The sequence below is a fragment of the Passer montanus genome, unplaced genomic scaffold (genome assembly GCF_014805655.1).
Source record: "Passer montanus isolate IOZ18808 unplaced genomic scaffold, ASM1480565v1 scaffold14, whole genome shotgun sequence".
NCBI classification, from domain to species: domain Eukaryota; kingdom Metazoa; phylum Chordata; class Aves; order Passeriformes; family Passeridae; genus Passer; species Passer montanus.
The window spans coordinates 71,426-91,113 of NW_024360941.1; the positions used below are offsets into that span (position 1 = coordinate 71,426).

Here is a 19,688-nt window from a genome sequence, read left to right on the forward strand (position 1 = left end):
TACACAGAGCAGGAGGTGGAGAGAGCAAATGGGATGAAGAGAGCAAATCCCTCACTTTGCTTCCAAATGTAACCCAGGATAATTCAGAATTAAAAGCAGCCCATTTGTAACAAAGTCCCCAAAACTGAAATGCTTGCAGCAGCAGCAAAAAAAGGGCAGGTTTCTCATCGGCAAAATCGGAGAACTCCATTCGAGTTGAAGTTTTCAGGGAGATTTTCCACATCCAAATGTCAGGCTCAAAAGCGAGTGGGTTCTCTGACCGCTGCCCTTCACTCAGTCTCCCGAGGAAGAGCCTGACATGTTTAATGCTTTTACAAACTGTTCTATTTATCACCTCTTGAGCATCCACAAGGTCTCCCACTATCTGTTTCATGGCTCCTTTCCTTTCCTCCCCTGCTCCACAGGCCATAAACAACAGCCATAAACATTTAACAGCCAAGATAAGCTAATAAATACAGCCCTAAATATTATTGCCTCTACAAACAACAGCGAGAGAGTAATTTCTCCTAAAAAAACACCCCTTTAAACCAGATAGCTTTTTATTAAGCCAGCAAGTGACAGCACAAAGGCACCTCAGTCGAGCACTACAGCAAGAATGAGTGCATGGGGCTTTGAGGAGAAGCAGCAGCACCCGTGGGCCTGGTTGAGCAGTCAGTGGATTGGATTTATTTGCCAATGTGATGCACATTTTCCCATTACCTGTTCACCTTGAAAAGCTTTTGGATAACCCAAAATCCTGGCACCCCTCGCCTGCAGCACCCTTCCCACTCTTCCTTTCTCTCCTGGTTACACAGAAATTCACTTGGGCTGACTCTTCCTTTCCCCTTCCTCTCACAGGGTGTTTCTACTCTGTCTCCCACTGACTCCTTTCCATAGTTCCACCATAAAAATGGGGACAAGTCATTTTTCTCACTATTTTTATATATATAATCCTCCCTACTCTAGATTTACACCTGCCTCACCACACAGGGTCTAGAGTCAGGCACAGCACACCCTGTGCAGCATTTGGCCCAGAAAGCCACCAAAGTATCACGTATTTGCAACTGACAGATCAGGTTAAAAATGGAAAAGCAGCAGAAAAAGGGAGAAGTCAAACACTTCTTCAGGCTTCTCTTCCCACTTCAATCAAACAGCTCTAAGAAGCTTTAACCAGAGGTGAAACGTGGCAGATGAATTTCAGGAAGATTAGTTTTTCTTTGCAGGAATTTGGTTGTCGACAGCGAAATCAGACCTGTGATTGAAAGGTAACTTTGAACTCCCCTCAGCAGAAGCTACAGGCAGCCCATAATAATGCACATTATCATTCCAACTCCCTGAGAAGTGGCATGGGACGCTTTTAATTCTGAGGGCCACTTAAAGGCATTTCCATTTTTAAACTCTCACCGTGACTAAAGGGCTCTTGCTCATTTCCAGCCTGTTAGATCTGCATTCTCCACGTCCCGCATGTGCCACACTTGGCAGATTTTGTTCTTGTTCCCTGCTCTCTCTCATCACAGAGACAGAGGAGAATCACACATTATTGCTTTGGCATATTAAAAGTAAATGCAAAGAGGGGTTAATTTATACCTTCCACAAGAGATTTGGGAATGTTATTATGGAACATCTTGAGTGTTGGTAATGTTTTTCTTTTTATTTGCTTTGTTTCTCTGAGCATAGTTATAGAAAGAATAAAAAATAACCTTGGGCATTGTAGGAAATGTGCTGCAACCCAAAAGTAATTCACAGCACAGTTCTGCTGAGGGCCCTGTGGGCTGAGCATCTCAGCACATCCTGGGGACAGGAAAAAGCAGGCAGGCAACATCCCAATAAAAAATGTAAATATTTGTGGAGCTGCAGTTATCAGTGTGCAGCCCACAGGGACAGACATGTCCCTCTCCAACCCGACGAGAGGGAAAGGTTCATTCCACCAAATTAAAAAGGAGTTTTATTAACAAGTTACATCAGTATTTATCTTAATGGTCATAAACACACAAATCAACACTGACCTTCCTCATGTTCCTGAATCTTTTTCTGCTCTTGGTAAATCATTATTTTTCCCCCTCATCCCACATGGCTGCACAGAGCTACTACAGGGAAATATTATCCCATGGAAACTCAAGCCTTCAGCAGCATATTTAGAAACTAATTAGCTTGAAACCCAGAGCATGAGGAAAACATTTCAAGGATAGCACATCTCCTTTCCTTCTTTCTGACATTTTCCTGCTTTATGAGAGCTGCTGCTCCACTCCACACATTTTGATATTGTACCAGAATCCCTTCCCAACAAGTTGGGTGATGACAGAAATAGCAGTAAATGACTGCCTGTCAGCAAGGGGGTACTGAGGAAAAAGGGAGAGAACCTGATACCTTCATGCACACACCATGCAATAATTTATTCAGGTGTCAGGAGCAAGCCTTCCAGGTGAAAACCAGCTGACTCAGAACTCTGATTATTGAAAATGAATCCTTAATAGAAGTAAATGGCCAAGAACTAAATTTCTTGGCTGTGTTGGCCATTCAAAATTAATTGGAAAGTGGCTGATTTGAGAATATTATATCCTCTAGTGAACTGAAAATGCTGCCTTTTTTTTTCTCTGAAACCAAGAGTGGAGAATTAAATTAACTCTGAGGTTTGTTTGCTCAGAGTAGACCACCAAACTGGATTAATTAATCATCATTTATGAACACTCTATAACCCAGAGCAGTCAGAAAACTGCTAAGATAGCAGCATGACAGTAGAACTGTGATAAAAACAAATTATAAACTTCCTGCATCCCCAACCTACAGCAACTTTCCAGGCATTTCTTTGCAGTTCAGAACAAAATATCCTGGTGAAAATCCCCTTTCTTAGTGTCTATAGGAGTGCTCAGAACAAACAGATCGATTCACACTTGTTCTGTAACTTGCTGTGCTGTGCAGGGTCCTGGGCATCCCCAGTTCCATAGGGAATGCGAGGACTGTGCTTCCTTCCTCTACCTGGAGATGACAGAGTGTCATGTCAAGGATAAAAGACCTAATTCTAACTGTGCTGGGAATGATGGGCTGAAGCACATCTTCGTTTACCACATCTCTAAGGAGAAATGGCAGAGAAACTGTAATTTATGGGCACTTATCCAAACTCGCCATCATTTGGGCTTCTTTTTGCCTGCATGTCCCTTGTCCTCCACAGCTCTACTTCGTGTTCAGCTTGGCCTAAACCAACAGGACCCCAAACCACTGCAATCTGCTTTATTTCCTAAATTTGAACTTGGGTTTGTTCTCAAGTCTGAACTGAGTAGATTTATTTCTTTTTTCAAGAGAGAGTTTATAGTCTAAGGAAGTCTTTTCAGTGAGAAAAAAACAGAAGGCAAGAAAACAAATTCCTGTATCATGAATTTCACTAGAAAACGGAAATAACAAGAGAATTGAATTGCTGTAGACTTCTGCACAGGCTTCCTGGGGCCCACAGATGTGAGTGGCAGCAGCGCATTCGGGCAGAATTCATTCAGCTCTGGCCACAATTAGCTGTGCTGCTGATGACTTACATAAGTGTGACAAATGAGCAGCCATAAAACATCCATTCAGATCTTCCACCCGCACGCAGCTACACACCAATTGCACAAATTCATCAGAAGCAGCAGGGGTTTTTTCACAGCCTCTCAACGAATGTGCTGAGAGGAAAAAAAAAAATCCAATTTTTTCTACTTGCAGGCTTTGAAAAAAAGAAAAAGTGATCTTTAACTGATATATATAACTAATGGGTTAGAACCTCCCAAGCAGTTTTCTTCATCGGGGACCCCACGCACCTTGTGGTGTCACAAATGTGTATGACCTGGGGAGCAGTGGCTGTGGTGGAATGTGATCATAATTTAGCCTTCACTTTAGAAGGAAAACTTGGAGAGATAACAGAAAAAAAAAATACTAAACCTAGCAACCTCAGAAGGAAAGGAACAAGGCACAGGATTGTTCTGTCAATACTAAGGAATTCATCTAGTCCTGCCAACTAAACAATGGAAAAGCAGAAAGCATTCCCAGGTAAACACAAACCAATTTTGCTCTTCCAATAGGGAATTTTAAAACAACATAGAGGCTCTACAGCATGTGTACAGCTGTCCCAAGGCCACTTCCCACCACTGATGGACAGCAGCTTCCACTCCCATCCTGGGAGCACTTGGAGTGGAGAGCAGACACAGTAATGAACATGGGCACAGGAAATAAAATGCCATTCAATGGTTTTGCTTCCCCTTCAAGCAAAGACAAAAATGTTTCTGTCCAAACACTGACTTTGTTGCTTTCTTTAGAGACATTATATTTGGAAAATATTTGATTATCCTGTCAAGAGCATTAAAGTATAAACAGATGTGCAGAGCGGAAAGAGAGCAAAAGTTTAAAAAAGCGCGATTTTCAGGCATATAAATGATTTTGCTTCAGCAGCAGAAGGGTCATGAATATGAATAGCGCTGAATTCCAGAGCAGCCATTTGTCATTATTAAAATTAGTGCTTTGTCAACACAAAAATCTCCCTCCCAGCTTCCCCCTAAGCTGCTGCATGAGGGGATGAATTATCCTGCTCTGGCTCGGGAGGGATCAGCCGCCCCAGACTGAGAGGCTGTGTCCCAGGATGTGCACAAGAGAACCTGGCAGCTCTGAGTTCCCTGCCCTGCCATCCCACTGACACAGCCAGAAATCCAAGGGACTGCCCTCCACATCCCCTTCGGAGCCTCTGCTCTTTGTGAGCACGATGGAAAAGCAGAATTCATTTGGGTGGGACAGGAACTGAGCAAAAAATGCACTTCCACAGCACATGCACTTCCACAGCAAGAACACCACGGATGGCCGGCACAGCTCTGCTATGCACAAGGCCAAGCTACACCCCCTGCATCAACTCCTCCCTTCTGGCAAATCTTATTAAAGAAGCTGCTAAAGACAGTAAATGTGCATTTCCTCTCAGAACAGCAGAATTCCCACGGGACACCCAGCTCTGGCTCCTGGGCTTTCCAGCAATGGGCCAAGCAGCAGGAGGACAGGACCTAAAAGGGAACATTGATTCTGTTTAATTATGGAATGGCTGAGAGGATGAGGTGGAACATATTTATACCTAAGTTTGATAATGGATTTTTTTCATTGCAAGGGCTTGATCGATGGATAGGGAGAGTTTCAGATATCCACAGAAAGCAATCAGCCAATATTTTATTCACAACACGGGATTGCCATCCTTGAGATGGTGTTGCACTTCAGCTGTGCCCTTCAGAGGCAGGTAGCTAATTTTTGTTCAAAACCAAGTGTGTTTAGCTAAAGCTGTGCTAAGTTTGGCAGCTACAGAAGAAAAAAGGCTCTTTATTCTGCATCAATAGGGCTGTGCACCCAGAGCAAGCACACAAACTCTAAGTACAGAATGCAGTTTCAAGGCACTGGCTTATATTCAAATAATTTTTTTTAAAAGTCCTTTGTTTCTCTCTACTAACTGCTGTAGGTTTCATTTTCTATAACACACAAGCCTGCATATACAAACATTCCATATGGAGAATCCAAATTCTAGATCTAAGTGATGTGAAATAGCCCTAGAAACAAAAACCACACAGTGAAATGGTGTGATGGTCCTGCCATTAGTTTGCAAACAGTCTGATATCATCCATGCTCTAAACATGAGCAGTTAAAACCAATCACCTTTATCCCCAGTGATTTGGAGGTAGATAGCAAAGAACTAAATCCCATTTTACTCCATGAATAATGCATCATATCTGGGGCTTTTTTGCTTCCAAAAAGACCAACAGAGCAAAAGAAGTCAAAAGAGATGCCCAAAATCTTTTGGCTCCATGAATAGTGATTAACAGGCTCTTTTAAATTGGTTTGCAGCATAATGAAACTCCTAGAATAAGCTAATACTCATCTCCTACAAGTACATTTTAACATTAAAAACAATCTCATCCATTTTCAAGTGTAAACAAAGCACAAAGAGCACAGAGATTTACTTGCATACTTCATTTGGTGCAATAACATTAAATATCACTGGCAGACCCTTTAGCACTCATCAAACAAATGCTCCAGAAACAAGGTGATATTGTCCAGCAGCATCTCCTACAAGTGTTTTCCTTTTCATCACTTTAAAACAGTTTGCAGAAAGAACTTTTCACATTTGCAGGAGTTGAACTATCAAGGATTTGTTTGTGTTGGCTGGGGTTTATTTTGTGAGGAGAGCAAGATTTATTACCCTCCTTATAGTTTCTGGGGTAGTACACAGAGACATGCACCAAGTTCAGGGTAATTTTAAGACTTTGTTTATGTCAAATACTCAGGGTCATAAAACACACAGGCACTGGAATCCACCAAATCAATCCACAGAAAAAAAACAACTTGTACAGCTTCCAATCTTGCTTAACCGACGCCCAGAGCAGAATAAAAGGGAAGAATAAATTACCTTTTGTGGCATAAAGCGTGCAGAATGCAAGCCCGCTGCAGAAGGGTCATGAGGGACACTTTTTCCTAAGCTCCATCTGTCTCCCCCTTGGAGGAGGGCTAAAAGCCTTGTTAATAATTTAACAAACTAATGGAGACATTTTCAAGCACTGGGGGCTGTGGTTAAAGAAGCACCACCTTGGCACAGCAAGAGGGTGAGAGTGGGAAGCTGGTGGCTTCTCACTCCCCTGATGTGCTAGGGACAAGCCTGGGACAAGAGAGCAGGAGCCTGCAGGGTGCAAAGCTTCCTCTGGAGGTGGATCACTGCTAAAAACCTTCCTGAGCCACACACAGAGGTATTTTAAAGCATATCTCCAGCATACCTGACCCACACCCCAGGCTCCAAAGGAGTGCTGCATAAACACTGTCCCCCAAGCCTGGGTTGGGCAAGGCTTCAACTCAAACCACATCCAGCAGCCCTCCAGCACACCAATTCAATTCATTTTTGAACTTAAAATCTCAAAATTCACTAACCTGAATGACTCCTATAGCAGCTTTCAAAGGAGAAGGTGCAAGTCCTCTCTGACAACATCTCTGCCCCCCCTGTCTTGCACAACTTTATAATCTCCTTCCCATTTGTAATCATCTGAAGCAAGGCTCACCTGGACACAATTATCTCTCTACAAAGCAAACCTGGGAACCAGGTGTCCTCACTGTTGATAGATAATTTCTTCAGAATGAGGTGCTTCAGTCCCCCAAATCTGCCTGCAGCTGTAATCCAATTTGACTGTCAGTCCATCCTGGCTCAGGCCACTGCCTTGATTAAAACAGCCAACTGACAACATTCAGTTTGGTGCCATCTTCATAAAAGTAAATAATGACAATCTACAGGTAAAACAGCCACAAAACTGAGTTTAATCACCTCGTGGAAAGAAAATGCTGGGAAAAACATTTGTCACATTGTTCTTATAAACTCTCTTATCCCTCTGAAATAAATGATGAGATCTATGAGGCAGTGGCCACATAAAGGCTGATAAAAAGACAGAAGTTATATCAGCTTTAAGGAGAAAATGAAGACAGAGATACTTAGCTGAGATACCATCCTTCACAAAGCCTGGGAGCGTTTCTGTGTCAGAATTTATTCCCCTACTCACAGCCATGTGAGTAGCAAATGCTAGGCAAAGCAGCCAGCACCGGGGGGAGACAGCAAATTGGGTTTTTGATGTGCCATGCCTGAAAGGCTCCTCTTGCCCCCAGATCAGCATCTTCATGACCCACCTGTCCAACTACGGGAACGACCGCCTGGGCCTCTACACCTTTGCCAACCTTGCCAGCTTTGTCAAGAGCTGCACAAACCTGAGGCTGCAGACGCTGCCCCCCGTGCAGCTGGCTCAGAAGTACTTCCAGCTCTTCCCCGAGCAGACAGACCCCCTCTGGCAGGTAAAGGCACCTCCTCTTCCTCCTCCAGCTGCAACCTGCTCGTTGGAGCAAGCATCTTTTCCTCTAAAAAGACTTTTTTGAGCATGGGAATGTGAGCTCAATGCTGTAATTGAATGGTTACATGTACCTGCCTCTTCTCTTCCCTGGAATACCATGGGCCACACTGAACTAGCGGCTAAAATCCAGGGGGGCACCAAGGAGACCTGTGCAGTTACTTAGGGCTTACACTGGCAAAAAGGTGCAGAAAATTTCCCCTGTTATTTTTGGCCGAGCCACAAAGGAAGTATAAATCTATAATATTTCCACTGGGCTGCAGCAATCCATTCAGTTGATGATTTTCTCCGTCATATTTTGTTAATTTTATTCACCAGCAAAATGTATCCTCTGTTACCTATGCAAAAGCAGCATCTGTGTGATAACTGCTTTGAAGAGCAGCCAGTCCCAACCTCTTCTACGGGGCCTTTTGTTCACAGGTTTTTATTTTGCATTCATAGGTAGTAGAAAGATAAGGAGATGAATAATATCCCACATTTCTATTTTGTCCTTTCCTTTTGCATTCTCACGTAAATTAAAATTGGCACTAAGCCCCATGCATCCGAAACCATCCTGACAGCTCAGAAAGTAATGCCTCCAAGCTATTCAGAGGCTTCCATTTGAACCTCAAATGGAAACGTGATTAAATCAATGTTCCAATCTTTTTTTTCCCCTTCTTTTCTTTTTCTGCTAATGACTGAACCTTGTGCTCACTCATTCAAAACCATTGTGTGCACACTGTGGGATTTTGCTGCTCAGTGTAGGGCTCTGGCATTAGTGCTTAACACTGAGACCCTGCAAAGGTTTGGGATGCCCCACGTGCTGGCCACAACCACCTTTTGTCCTTCAGAACCCGTGTGACGATAAGCGACACAGGGATATTTGGTCCAGAGACAAAACGTGCGACCACCTGCCCAAATTCCTGGTGATAGGACCCCAGAAAACAGGTAAAGAGCTCAAAGAGAGCTTTCCAAAAGTTTCTGCAAAGTCAAAGGTGCTTTTTTAATTTTTAATACTTCCTAATGGCTATCCTTTTGTTGTCATAGGAACAACAGCCCTTTATCTATTCCTTCTGATGCATCCTTCCATTATCAGCAATCTCCCCAGTCCAAAAACTTTTGAGGAAGTTCAATTCTTCAGCGGCAACAACTACCACAAGGGAATTGACTGGTAAGAAGAATGACAAAAACAAGGTGCTCATTCTAAATACATGGAAAATCACAGTGGAGCAATTCTAGGAGCGGGTGTGACATGGCCTTAATTACTGGATGAATTCGTTATGCTGGGAATTATCAGATGGAAAGAGAATCTAATTGGTAGTGATGGGACATTTAATCAAGCCCCTAATTTTGTTTAGACATTACAGTAAGAATTTTCTGAGCTTTCACACAAATGACTGCAAGAGGCAGTTCTGCCATGAGTTCTGTCTTCATGCTGAATAACATCTCTGTCTTGTCATAGCTGTAGCTGCACTGACTTACACTCTGTTCCTTCCAAAGTGGCTTTTCATGAAGTAAGGTTCAATTTATCTCTTCACGAGGATCCATCCAATCAATTTTAAATGGAAAAGACCATTCAAAGCCAAAATTCAAATCTTGCATTCTGAAAGTGTCCAAAGGCAAAGATATGTCAGTTCCAAAATGAAATACTTCAACAATGTTAAAATTAAACAGTTTGACATTTAAATGTTGACATTAAATGTTGACATTTTGAAGGCTTTCCCATTTTTTTCTGCAGCTAAAACTGAACTCACTCCAAACTGGTGAATGATATCCCTTTGACACTGAAGTTATTAGCAAAAATCCCATCCATCACAGGAAAAACCTAATTACCAGACTTCATGAGGGCTTTAGCTGTTACCAGCACCACCTCACAGCCAAGATGCATTCCCATTACTCCAGTCTGGGCTGAGTGAAAAATTCAATTTTGCTTCTTGAGAATTATGTCTGAAAATTCACCTTCTCACCCACCATGAAATGGGAAGCACGGGGCCATGACCCTGTTGTGCTGCTGCTCATTCTGACACGTCTCTTCCCCTCCAAGGTACATGGAATTCTTCCCCACTCCTTCCAACGCCAGCACCGACCTCCTGTTTGAGAAAAGTGCCAACTATTTCCACTCTGAGGAAGCTCCCAGGAGAGCTGCTTCTCTCATCCCCAAGGCCAAGATCATCACCATCCTCATCGACCCGTCCGACCGCGCATACTCCTGGTACCAGGTAGGGAATTCTTTGCCCTGAGGAATGCACAGTGGAGCCAGTGGCAGGGGATGATGGCTGGCATCGCTGGGAATCCGTGTCCTTGAGCGAGTAATGGGAGTTGTGGCACAGCCTTGGCACCCTGCGGAAGCAGGAGGGTGCTGGGTGCCAGCTTTTGCAGTTGGCACCTGCGACACCGGTGTCAGGAATGATGAAAGTTCCCAGCACAGAGCTGCCACCAGCTGGAAGCAAACAATTTAATCTCAATTACAGCTGGCAGGGCAGAGAGGGAGAGCAGTGCTCCGTGCCCAGGGAGATGCACAGGGAAGAGGAGCGTGGCCCAGCCAGGGAATCAGAGCTCTGGATGCTGAGGGGCTGGCCCCGCTTCCCTTCCCCCTGCGTGTCAGCTCAGCAGTGTGCAGCGGTGCACAGATGGACCCAGTGTCTCCTGAAGTTTCCAAGGAGGTAAAAAGACCTGTGACTGGAGACGCTGCCCTTTTTCTCTCCTTGGAAACAAAAGCAAGCCTGTTGTTTTCCCCAGGACGCTCTTCCTTGCCTTTTACTGAGCCCACACCCTTCCATAACAAACTCTGCACTATTTAAAAATTCTATTTTCAGGGAAATGTATAAGCATGCTTGTGAAAAATGGCGTAGGCAAACACATAAAGGACACGCTAAATGCATTGTTAAAACAGACTCGGGTTGATAATGCTGCAATAGCATCATTTCTGATGCTGCAAGCAACAAAGCGCGGCCAGGGGCTGCAGTTTTGCATCCCGCCGGCGCCTTCCCGGGTGCGGAGACTTTGGAGATGCCAGCCTTCACCTGCGGCCCCGCGTGTGTCCCCGCAGCACCAGCGCTCGCACGAGGACCCGGCCGCGCTGAGGTTCAGCTTTTTGGAGGCGATCAGCTGCGGGCCGCGGGCGCCGCCGGAGCTGCGGGCGCTGCAGCGGCGCTGCCTGGCGCCCGGCTGCTACGCGCGGCACATCCACCGCTGGCTCTCGCACTTCCCGCCCGCCCAGGTAAGAGCCCGCCCGGCCCGCCGAGCCCAGAGCGGCCCCGGGGCTCCGGCAAAGCGCCAGATGTCGTGGGAAGGGCGGGCAAATCCGTCTAGGAAACGCCAGGGGTTTTTCTAAATAGGAGCTTCATCCTGCTCCCCGTGGGGATTCATGGGGTTAGAGGATTTTAGGAAAGCTGGGAAAAAGAAAGGCTTCAGAGACAGTGAAGATAGTGAAATGCTTAAGCAGCAGAAAAAGAGACATCGGCAGTAGCAAAGACATGAGAAATAGAACAATAAAGCTGTGTAGTTTGGCTTTCTAAGTTGCAAAAAGGTATATTTTAGTAAGTATTTAGAAGGTTAAATATGAATAGGGCTCTGTGCTTTGTCTTTTATGAACGAACCATTGTATGAGAGAAAAAGTTGCTATTGTTTTAACCAAAGCTACGTGTGCTTCATGTGGTTGGATAGAACGACTGCCAATATGCTTTTGCTCTATGTAATTGGCTGAAACTGGGTCTGAAACTATCTTAAAATATGTTGCAACGTTAAGTTTCCTCGGCCTGCTGTCTGACCTGCTGCTCTCATCAATCCATTGCCACAAGCCACGTAATGAGGCTGATGCTTGTTAAATAAACAGCTCACGACGCTGTTCAGGTGTGGTCCCGTTCCGTTCCTGTCTGTAAATAAACTGCCGGCGTCACTCCCCACTCAGTCCCTGTCACAGAAAGCTTCACATGTCTTTGATGCTCATATGGAATTGGCCTTTCTCGGGGCTGGAGCACAGATTTCTTCTTTTGCTCCCTCTTCCTTCAGATATTTTATTGAATTGTCTTTTATAACCTCTGCCATGAAAAACTTACCTAAGCCCATAGATCTAAAGAATATTTCCATTGTTGAAGTAGTAATAATAAAAAAATAACCTAAAGCCAGCATTTTTGTACTACAGAGTACATGCATGGGCACTCTTTATCCAAGGACATGGTCATATGGCAGTTCACACGTGTACCTCCTGTAAGGCAAGGCTGTAAAAGGCTCTTTCATCAGCAAGGATCCCCAGAGACTGCTCTGGTGGGACAGAATGCTGCTGAAAGGAGGCAGAGCTGAGCGTTGCCGACTTTGTCAGGGACCTGGGGAGGGGGGAGCCAAAAAACTCAAAAACCAACCAAACAAAAAAACCCAAAAAGAACTAGAAGCTCTGCCTTCTTCCAAGCCTCATTTTTCTTTTTATACATCCTCAGCTGTACTATAGAGAAGAGAAGCAGGTCAATCCCATTTCCAGGAGAAGGGAGAAAATCTCAGTTAGTCATTTACCTCCTTCTTTCCTCTCTGGCCTTTCCACTCTTTCATAAATGGGGAGGGAGTCCTCCCAGAGATGCTGAGGTAGCAGCAGGGGCAGTATTGCCCTGGGAGCAAACAGGCCACATCTCCTCCTCGCCCACCTCATCCCAACTTATTCTGCCAAAGGAGAGGGGGATGTCCTGGCAAACTCTGAGCATGCAGAGGGTGCTGAGCATCCCATGCCCTGTTCCCTGGGCTGCTCCTCTGCCTTCACCTGGAGCTGCTGCCTTTTCCCCTCAAGATTTCCCACAGGCAGATCATAAACCTCAACAATATTTTACATCCTTTCCTTATCTCTTCTCCTCAGAATTGTCTGAGTGTCAGGTTTGGCTTGGGAGGTTTAACTCCTGCAGTTGAACAAGGTGCACACACCGAGTTACAAGGTGCCCACCTACGTAAATCCAACTCAATAAAGGAAAAAGCAAACCTAAAAAGGAGTTCATCCACATGAATGCTTTTAGCACTGTACAAAGTCATTTAAAGCTAATTTAAATCCAGGTTGTCACAGAAGTGAAATAATGCCATTTTTTTGTTAACCTTAGTCCTGTTTCCAAATCAGTGCCATATTTACCCCTGCAGTTGCTCATTATCGATGGACAGCAGCTGAGAAGTGACCCTGCTACTGTGATGGATGAAGTGCAGAAGTTTCTGGGAGTCTCTTCTCACTACAATTACTCTGAAGCCCTAACGTGAGTGTTTTCCTTTTCTCATCTGCCCTGTGGGATCCCAGGGTACATCCCCTCCCACGAGGATCCCTTCATTATTAATTACAAACACATCAGGATAACAATAACTTTGAGAAGCTTGGGGTTCTCTTCCATCAGTCTCCAGGAGCTGAAGCCTGGAGTGTCAGGTGTGGGAAGCTTGGATTTCTCATTCCAAAGGAGCCTGATGGCAGAGGCTGGGTGAGAAGCACTCGTTCCATAATCCCATTTTCCTGTCTGGATTTCCGCCTACAGCTGACACTCCTGCAGGGGTGGGAGTGGGCTGAATTCCCCTCTCCCCTCTTAGTCCAGCAGAAAATTGTAAGAAGCTTTTGCTCTGAGCCTCCCTGTGTGAGGAGCATCACCTCCTTACAGCCCCAGCCCTGGGATATCCATGAGCTGGGAAGCCTGGCACTGTTTTTCCAAGCCCTGAGCCAGCACATGGAGTGGGAAGCAGCAAAGCCTCTGCTCCGCCTTCCCTGCAGGCTGGTCCTGAGGGAAACACAACCACAGACTTTGCAGCTGCCCCACACTGCTCCTGTCTGCTTGCAATTACCATCTAATGTTTCCTCCCTGGCAGGGTTCAGCTTATTTATATCACAGGTTCAAAGGAAGACTTCAGTGCTTAAGGAAGTTGCTCTGCCAAAACCTTTTTCTAGAGGAAGAATTTTGGATTTCAGAAGGCAATTTTTTAAGTCACTGGTTTCCAAAGAGGATGGAGGGAGGAGGATTCTGATCACAGAGCTGAGCTATTGATGTTTGAACAACTCACAACTGCACATCTGCAGTGCCTTCTGCTGGGTTTTTAAAATCCACACCCACAGACATGCATCTTCCTTGCTGGAACTAAATTAAAGTCAGTGGAGTCACACAGCAGGAAGAAATTTGGCCTCTCATACTGGTTTGGACAGGAAAAATGGATTGTAAACAGATCCATAAAATTATGCACTCCCTGTTTAGAGGCATCAAGAATGCAAATGTGCTGTGGAAGCACACACTTCTGCACGGATTTGGGATGGAAGGGGAAAATGCATTAAAGTGTGTAGCTGCTTTCTGGCAGGGCTTGTCAAAGGGGAAAAGATTGCATAGGATTGTTCCTAGTCATTACTGCCTAACAACTGCACAGCACACATTCTTAAAGGTGTCAGGAAGCAGCCTAAGGACCCAGTCCTGTGAACAGCACTGAGCAACAAGTCCATCACCCTGAGTCATTGTGTGAAAGTCTTGCAGGAGAGTAAAATCAGCCCAGGCAGAAGGGAGCCATGGGAGGGGAGCAGAAGGGACACAGAGGCAGGGCTCGAGGAAAACACAAGATGAGAGGAGTGTGCTTAGGAAAGTGTTCTCCCTTGGAGGGCTGCTATGTTCTGTCAGAGAGTGAGAGAAAGATCCTCATGGTGGCATTGCTTGGCTCTGCCCTCGCAGGCATTCCCTGCCTCTGCCCCAGGCTTACTCTGCAGGGAAGGGAAGACAACCAGGCCTCCAAGGATTTCTGCTGACAGCTCTAAAATGCTCCCCTGTAGCTTTAGCCTTAGGGCTATCACTATTTTTAAATAAATACCTCCACTGTGCCCAATTACGTTTACGGAAGCCCTGAGAGCTCTGTGATTTCTGAATGCAGAGGGTTGAATTCAGCTCAAACTGCCTCACCCTCTTTTCCCCTTCCCAAATTTGCACATCCTTTTCATAATGTTCAATAAGCTCCTTCTGAGGCAGAAAGATTGTTTGGGGCATAGTTTTGCAGTTTCCCTTTTACCCAGCACACGATGCTGCTTGCATCTTGGGAAATTAATGCAAGGCAGCTAAAGCACTTCACCATGCAAGGAGCAGATGGGAAAGGCCGAAGCAGAAATTAATCTATCATCAATATACCCATTTAATCAATGATTTATTTGTTTTTAATTGATACAGCTACAGAGACAATTTAGGAAACAACGGTCAGGCTGCATTAATAGGCTGGTCAAGGAAAAGCCCATGGAGGGGGTTCACCCTTCTCCTGAAATTCGCCCACTTCTGCACGGCAGCAAATTGCAGGTGCATCCGTATTGTGGGGACAGAGCAGGGGCAGAAAGGTGGTGTGTAACTAATTAACTCTGTGTTCCAGCCAATTATCCTTCATCCTTCTCAAACATCTGCTGAGCAGCAGGAATGTGCAGCGTTGGGATGGTTTATGCCTGCTGCAAGTCCCACAGCAATAAATTCCAAACTCAACACCACGCGCCGTTTGCTCCTCAGCGAGCGCCTGCTTCCAAACCTTCATCTGAACCTCTTCTATCTCTGCATTTCAGACATCACAATCAGGTTTCAGATAAGGCTGCAAAGACAGTGTTTATGCTACAATGCCATCCTGGGAACAAAAATGGTATTTGATGCAGTGATAGAGAGCAGCAGCTTCTTCTTCAGACGGGTTAAATCATCAGCACCCAAGCAGTGCTTCCTTAGGAGAGCTGTGCATCACCCTATGGGCTGGACAAGGACAACAAAAATTAGCCAGTGCAGGTAGAGCACAGTGGGAAAAACTTCCTGCTTTTAGGCACTTCCAAGGCAGATTTGTGGGAAAAAATGAATTCCCAGAGTTTACACGGGAGAGGAAAGCTGTTTCTCACTCTGTCCTCACAATTCCAGTCATCTAGAGATGTGTGCAGCATAACTGTGGACTGACACTGATGTCTCAGTAGCCAGGAGATGTTTCTGAAGCAAGATCTTTTAAAAGATCTGATCCTCCACAGGTTTGACCCTCAGAAAGGCTTCTGGTGCCAGTTATTGGAAGGAGGGAAAACAAAGTGCCTGGGGAAAAGCAAAGGTCGGAAATACCCACCAATGGACCAAGAGGTAAGGGCTTTCAAGAAGTCTATGGGAGCACTTTTAATACTGACCCTAATTTATTTTTTCTTTGTTGCATTTTCACTGGGTTGATATTTTTAAAAATCAGGAACTCGAGCTTTGGGAGAGAAGGAATTGAGTTCCTCCCGTGAGAGCCCTCTGTGGGATGGGATTCCTTTAACCTGATCTTGCTGTGTTTCTCCCCGCTCAGTCCCGAGCGTTCCTGTCGAGCTACTACCGGGAGCACAACGTGGAGCTGTCCAAGCTGCTGCACCGGCTGGGCCAGCCGCTGCCCTCCTGGCTGCGGCAGGAGCTGCAGAAGCTCAGGTAGCCCGGGGCGACCCGGCCAGGCGCCCCGCTGCCCCGGCACCGTCAGGACAGGACCTCACGGACCCCGCGAAACCACACAAACCACAGGAGAACCAACAGAGGAGCCCCAAACCCGCAAGTGCTGGCATGCCCGGCGGAGCGGCATCGAGCCCTTCTGCCGGCTCCCGGGAGAGCGCCCGGCGGCGGCGGCGGCCCTGGATCCTCCCTGCCCCGGGAAGGGCCGGGAGCTCTGTGCGGGACCGGCGGAGCCGGGCCGGACACGGCAAAGGATGGGAACGCCGCTCGCCGCACTGGGAGGTTGGTCCTGCGCTGGGCTCTTCCCGCTTTTCTTTTCAAACCCTTTCACGCTGCAGCAGTGCACTGCCCGTGGCCTGGTATGGAAAGCTGGCTTCTGTCTGCAGAGCAGCGCTGAAGCCTTCAGACACCTTCAGACACCTTCAGACACCGGGTGGGTCTTTTAGGGTCTTCTTCAGGCAGGTTAAATCATCAGCGCCCAACCAGCGCTTCCTTAGGAGAGCTGTGCTTTTTCTGCAAGCTGGTGCAGAAAAATAACTGTAATTGCCTTTCTAAATGGTCTGGACACAAAGCAGGCTGCTGAAGAACAAGCTCTTCCTGCAGACTTTTAGGGAGTTGAAAGGACAAACACAGCCCCTGCATATCACACACACCTGTATGACATACGTGTCTTCGTTCCTGAATGTCTGCCTAGTGTATCTCTGGATCAGACACACACTTAGTTTTAAATATCTGCTTTTTGTGCCCACAGGGAAATGAAAGGGTGGCTTACCAAAAATATGACATAAACTCTGCTTGGTTCTCAGAGCTGTAGGGGCAAGGTCAGCGAGGCAGGGCAGAAACTCCTTGCTTGTCCTCTATGGAGGTCATTCCTCACATCTGGAAGTGGTAAACAGATGTATTTGTATGTCACATAGAAACTCACACTCCCTTATCTTAGAGCACTGGCAACACCACAGATGACTGGAGTAATGAGAGCTTTGGGTAAGTAAGGCTTGGGCAGAGAGGAGTATCTAAAAGGAGCATTTGATAAAATTATAGCTGTTAAAATGCATTAAAATTGGCTCAGCTTTAATTAAAAGAAGACTGCCTCACTCTTGATTAAAAGCTGAATAAACATGACACTGGTTTCAGGAGCTTTTCAAGGAAATGAGACAAACACTAGAGAATCCAGAAAATTATTTCTTGTTCTTAGTTTTTTATTTAGAAAGAAGTCTGTCTCTCTAACTCTCAGCTCTGTACTGGCACCATGTCCTGAAAATCCACCAGCTATTTTTATTTTTATGTCATTTTTTAAGTTTGAATAGGCCTCACATTGCCGCGAGATCTCGTGTTCCATTGAGGACTGACATTTGAATTGAGTTCTTCATGTGTCACCAAGATGAAATAACATTATTTCCAAGTTTCACTCCCTCCACTTGTAAGAGGAGCCATCAGCACAGAATTCCTCTGGACCACCGTGTGACAGAGGAGCCTTTGTGAACTGTCTGGAAATGATCTCCTTTGCTTTTGATGCCTTTTTATGTCACTGACCACATCATTGTTGGGACTCTTACAGACCAGCAAAACAAAGGCAGCAAAAATGAAACAATTATTGATGGCAAGAGCGCTGTGGCCGGGAAAGATCCTGCTGGTCCTTTTTTCCTGTTTGTAAGCCACAGGATTCCTGTCCTTCCCGTGCTGCAGGCTGCAGTTCAGAGTTCCACACACTGCTGCGGGGGGGCTGCAGCTGCAGTTTGCTCCCATTCCCCTGGAAATGAGGGTTCCAGGCCAGGCACAGGGGTCGGGGCCGTGGCAGCAGGGTTGATGATGACAGCAGAGCTTTGGCCCTCAGAAAGCTGAGCTCATAAAATCGAGGCTGTTTTTGAGCGAGGAGCAATCAGAACGGAATCCAAACCCCTCTAAATTATGCATTGACCTCTCAAGGTCTAAAATAAAGTTGTGGGATTAACTGCTCCGCGATGTTGTCTAATAAACCAAATTTCCTCTCTGATAGGGGAGCAGGCTGCAGAGAGTCCCCAAAACAAATTAAAATGGTGGAATTAGAAATTCTTGGGGGAGGAAGTGGTTGTGTAATGAAGGCGCCGATGGGTCCAGGCTCTCTGATGTGATAACAAGGCAGTGGGGATGTGCCCTGAATACAGAATCCAGAGCTGAGTGCTTTCTCCTCTTCCTTCCCCTCCCTGCCCATTCTGAGGCAGGGAGATGGGGTGTCTTTCATCCATCCCCTGAACGGTCGGGGTGTGGGGAGCCCATTTCCCCTCTGCTGGGCCACCCAAAAGGGAGACATCACCCACTCATTTACCTCCCATCAGTAACAAATTATGTTCGTCATGGGCTTAAAATTGATGTTTCTAACAGGAATATGAGTGTGTCAAACAGGTACAGCACAGGAACATAAATCAGCAGTGACCACTTGGCTGATTTTACTGTACTGAAATAAGGCTAAATTTGGGGGTTCTTTTAGATAACTCTGTGTTCATGGGACAGGAATTTCCCTGCCAGACAACGTTTCTTACTCTGTCTTTATTTCTCTTTTTGTGCTTCCAGTTCATCCTTTTAGTGTGACTGCAAAGGTGTGGACCTGCCCACGGACTCAATTCGTCCATCACTCTCCTTTCTAGAAAAGCTGCCAAAAAGAAATAAGGATTTGCAAGCGACACAGATTCTGAAGTGTTCAGTGCTCCAGTGACTGGATAACTTTTATAAGACTTATTATGATTTCTGTCGTATTTCAGAACAAAGGACATCCTGTTGATAGAGCTGAGGAAAAACTTCACTGTCTTGCCCAAGCTCTTTTTTTTTTTTAATTTTTCTTTCCCCTCCAACGTGACGACAGCAAGTCCAGTTGAACAAATACTTGGTGTTGAAGCAGAAGGAATTAAAATAAATTTTGATCACTCAAAGTATTTTTGTTGGGGGGTGGGGTTGGTGAGGGAGGTCAAGGGCTGTACTTGCTGGAATTGTTTTAAATAATTGATGTGCACACAGCTGATTATCAGTTCTTCTCACTGCCACAGAATAAACACTTCTGATGGTGCATTACAGAGACAGCTTTGCCTCTTTCCTTAAACCCTCCTTCCCATTTCCCGAGCCAAAATCTGCTCTTCAACAGCCTCAGCCATGTACTTGAAACCATGCACCTTCCCAGCTCCTCCTGCCTCAGCATCTCCCCACACACCTTTCTGGGCCTGCTCTCCCAAAGTTTGGCCTCCTTGCACCCCACAGGACAGGGACATGCAGCCCCAAGCAAGCTCTTGCCCCAGTTAAAAATAATTTCCTTCTGCTCCATTTGAGGAATTTTAAAAGGCCCTGATTCCAGCTATTGCACATTCCTCAAACTGTGCACTTAGAAGTATGAGACAGATTTTATGCCTAAAATCTCATCATGCTTACATTTTTTATTATAAAATATTCATTTGTTTCACTGATCTGTGTCAGAATGAGGTTAAATCAT

The 19,688-nt window shown here is 45.7% G+C and overlaps 1 protein-coding gene and 1 long non-coding RNA gene across 4 annotated transcripts in view; one reads left to right on the forward strand and one right to left on the reverse strand.

Moving 5' to 3' along the window:
• The window catches only part of LOC120498014 (bifunctional heparan sulfate N-deacetylase/N-sulfotransferase 4), a 71,592-nt gene extending 52,340 nt beyond the window's left edge, over window positions 1-19,252 (forward strand). The window contains exons 7-15 of one of the 3 annotated variants that reach the window (XR_005626613.1): window positions 7,612-7,794; window positions 8,678-8,774; window positions 8,874-8,997; window positions 9,871-10,045; window positions 10,876-11,046; window positions 12,942-13,051; window positions 15,793-15,895; window positions 16,098-16,513; window positions 18,782-19,252. Coding sequence is in view for 1 of the 3 variants with exons in the window: in XM_039700247.1 (XP_039556181.1) it covers window positions 7,612-7,794; window positions 8,678-8,774; window positions 8,874-8,997; window positions 9,871-10,045; window positions 10,876-11,046; window positions 12,942-13,051; window positions 15,793-15,895; window positions 16,098-16,217 (1,083 nt within the window). In the remaining 2 variants the exon portion in view is untranslated. Of the gene's footprint in view, window positions 1-7,611; window positions 7,795-8,677; window positions 8,775-8,873; window positions 8,998-9,870; window positions 10,046-10,875; window positions 11,047-12,921; window positions 13,052-15,792; window positions 15,896-16,097 lie in introns of those variants that run through there. The other 2 variants (XM_039700247.1, XR_005626614.1) reach the window with 2 other exon arrangements.
• LOC120498015 lies at window positions 4,297-6,942 on the reverse strand. The gene is made up of 3 exons (XR_005626615.1): window positions 6,889-6,942; window positions 6,377-6,474; window positions 4,297-4,988 (listed from the first exon to the last, which is right to left on the reverse strand). It is a non-coding gene; the product is annotated as an uncharacterized LOC120498015 (long non-coding RNA).
• Window positions 19,253-19,688: the final 436 nt, after the last annotated feature.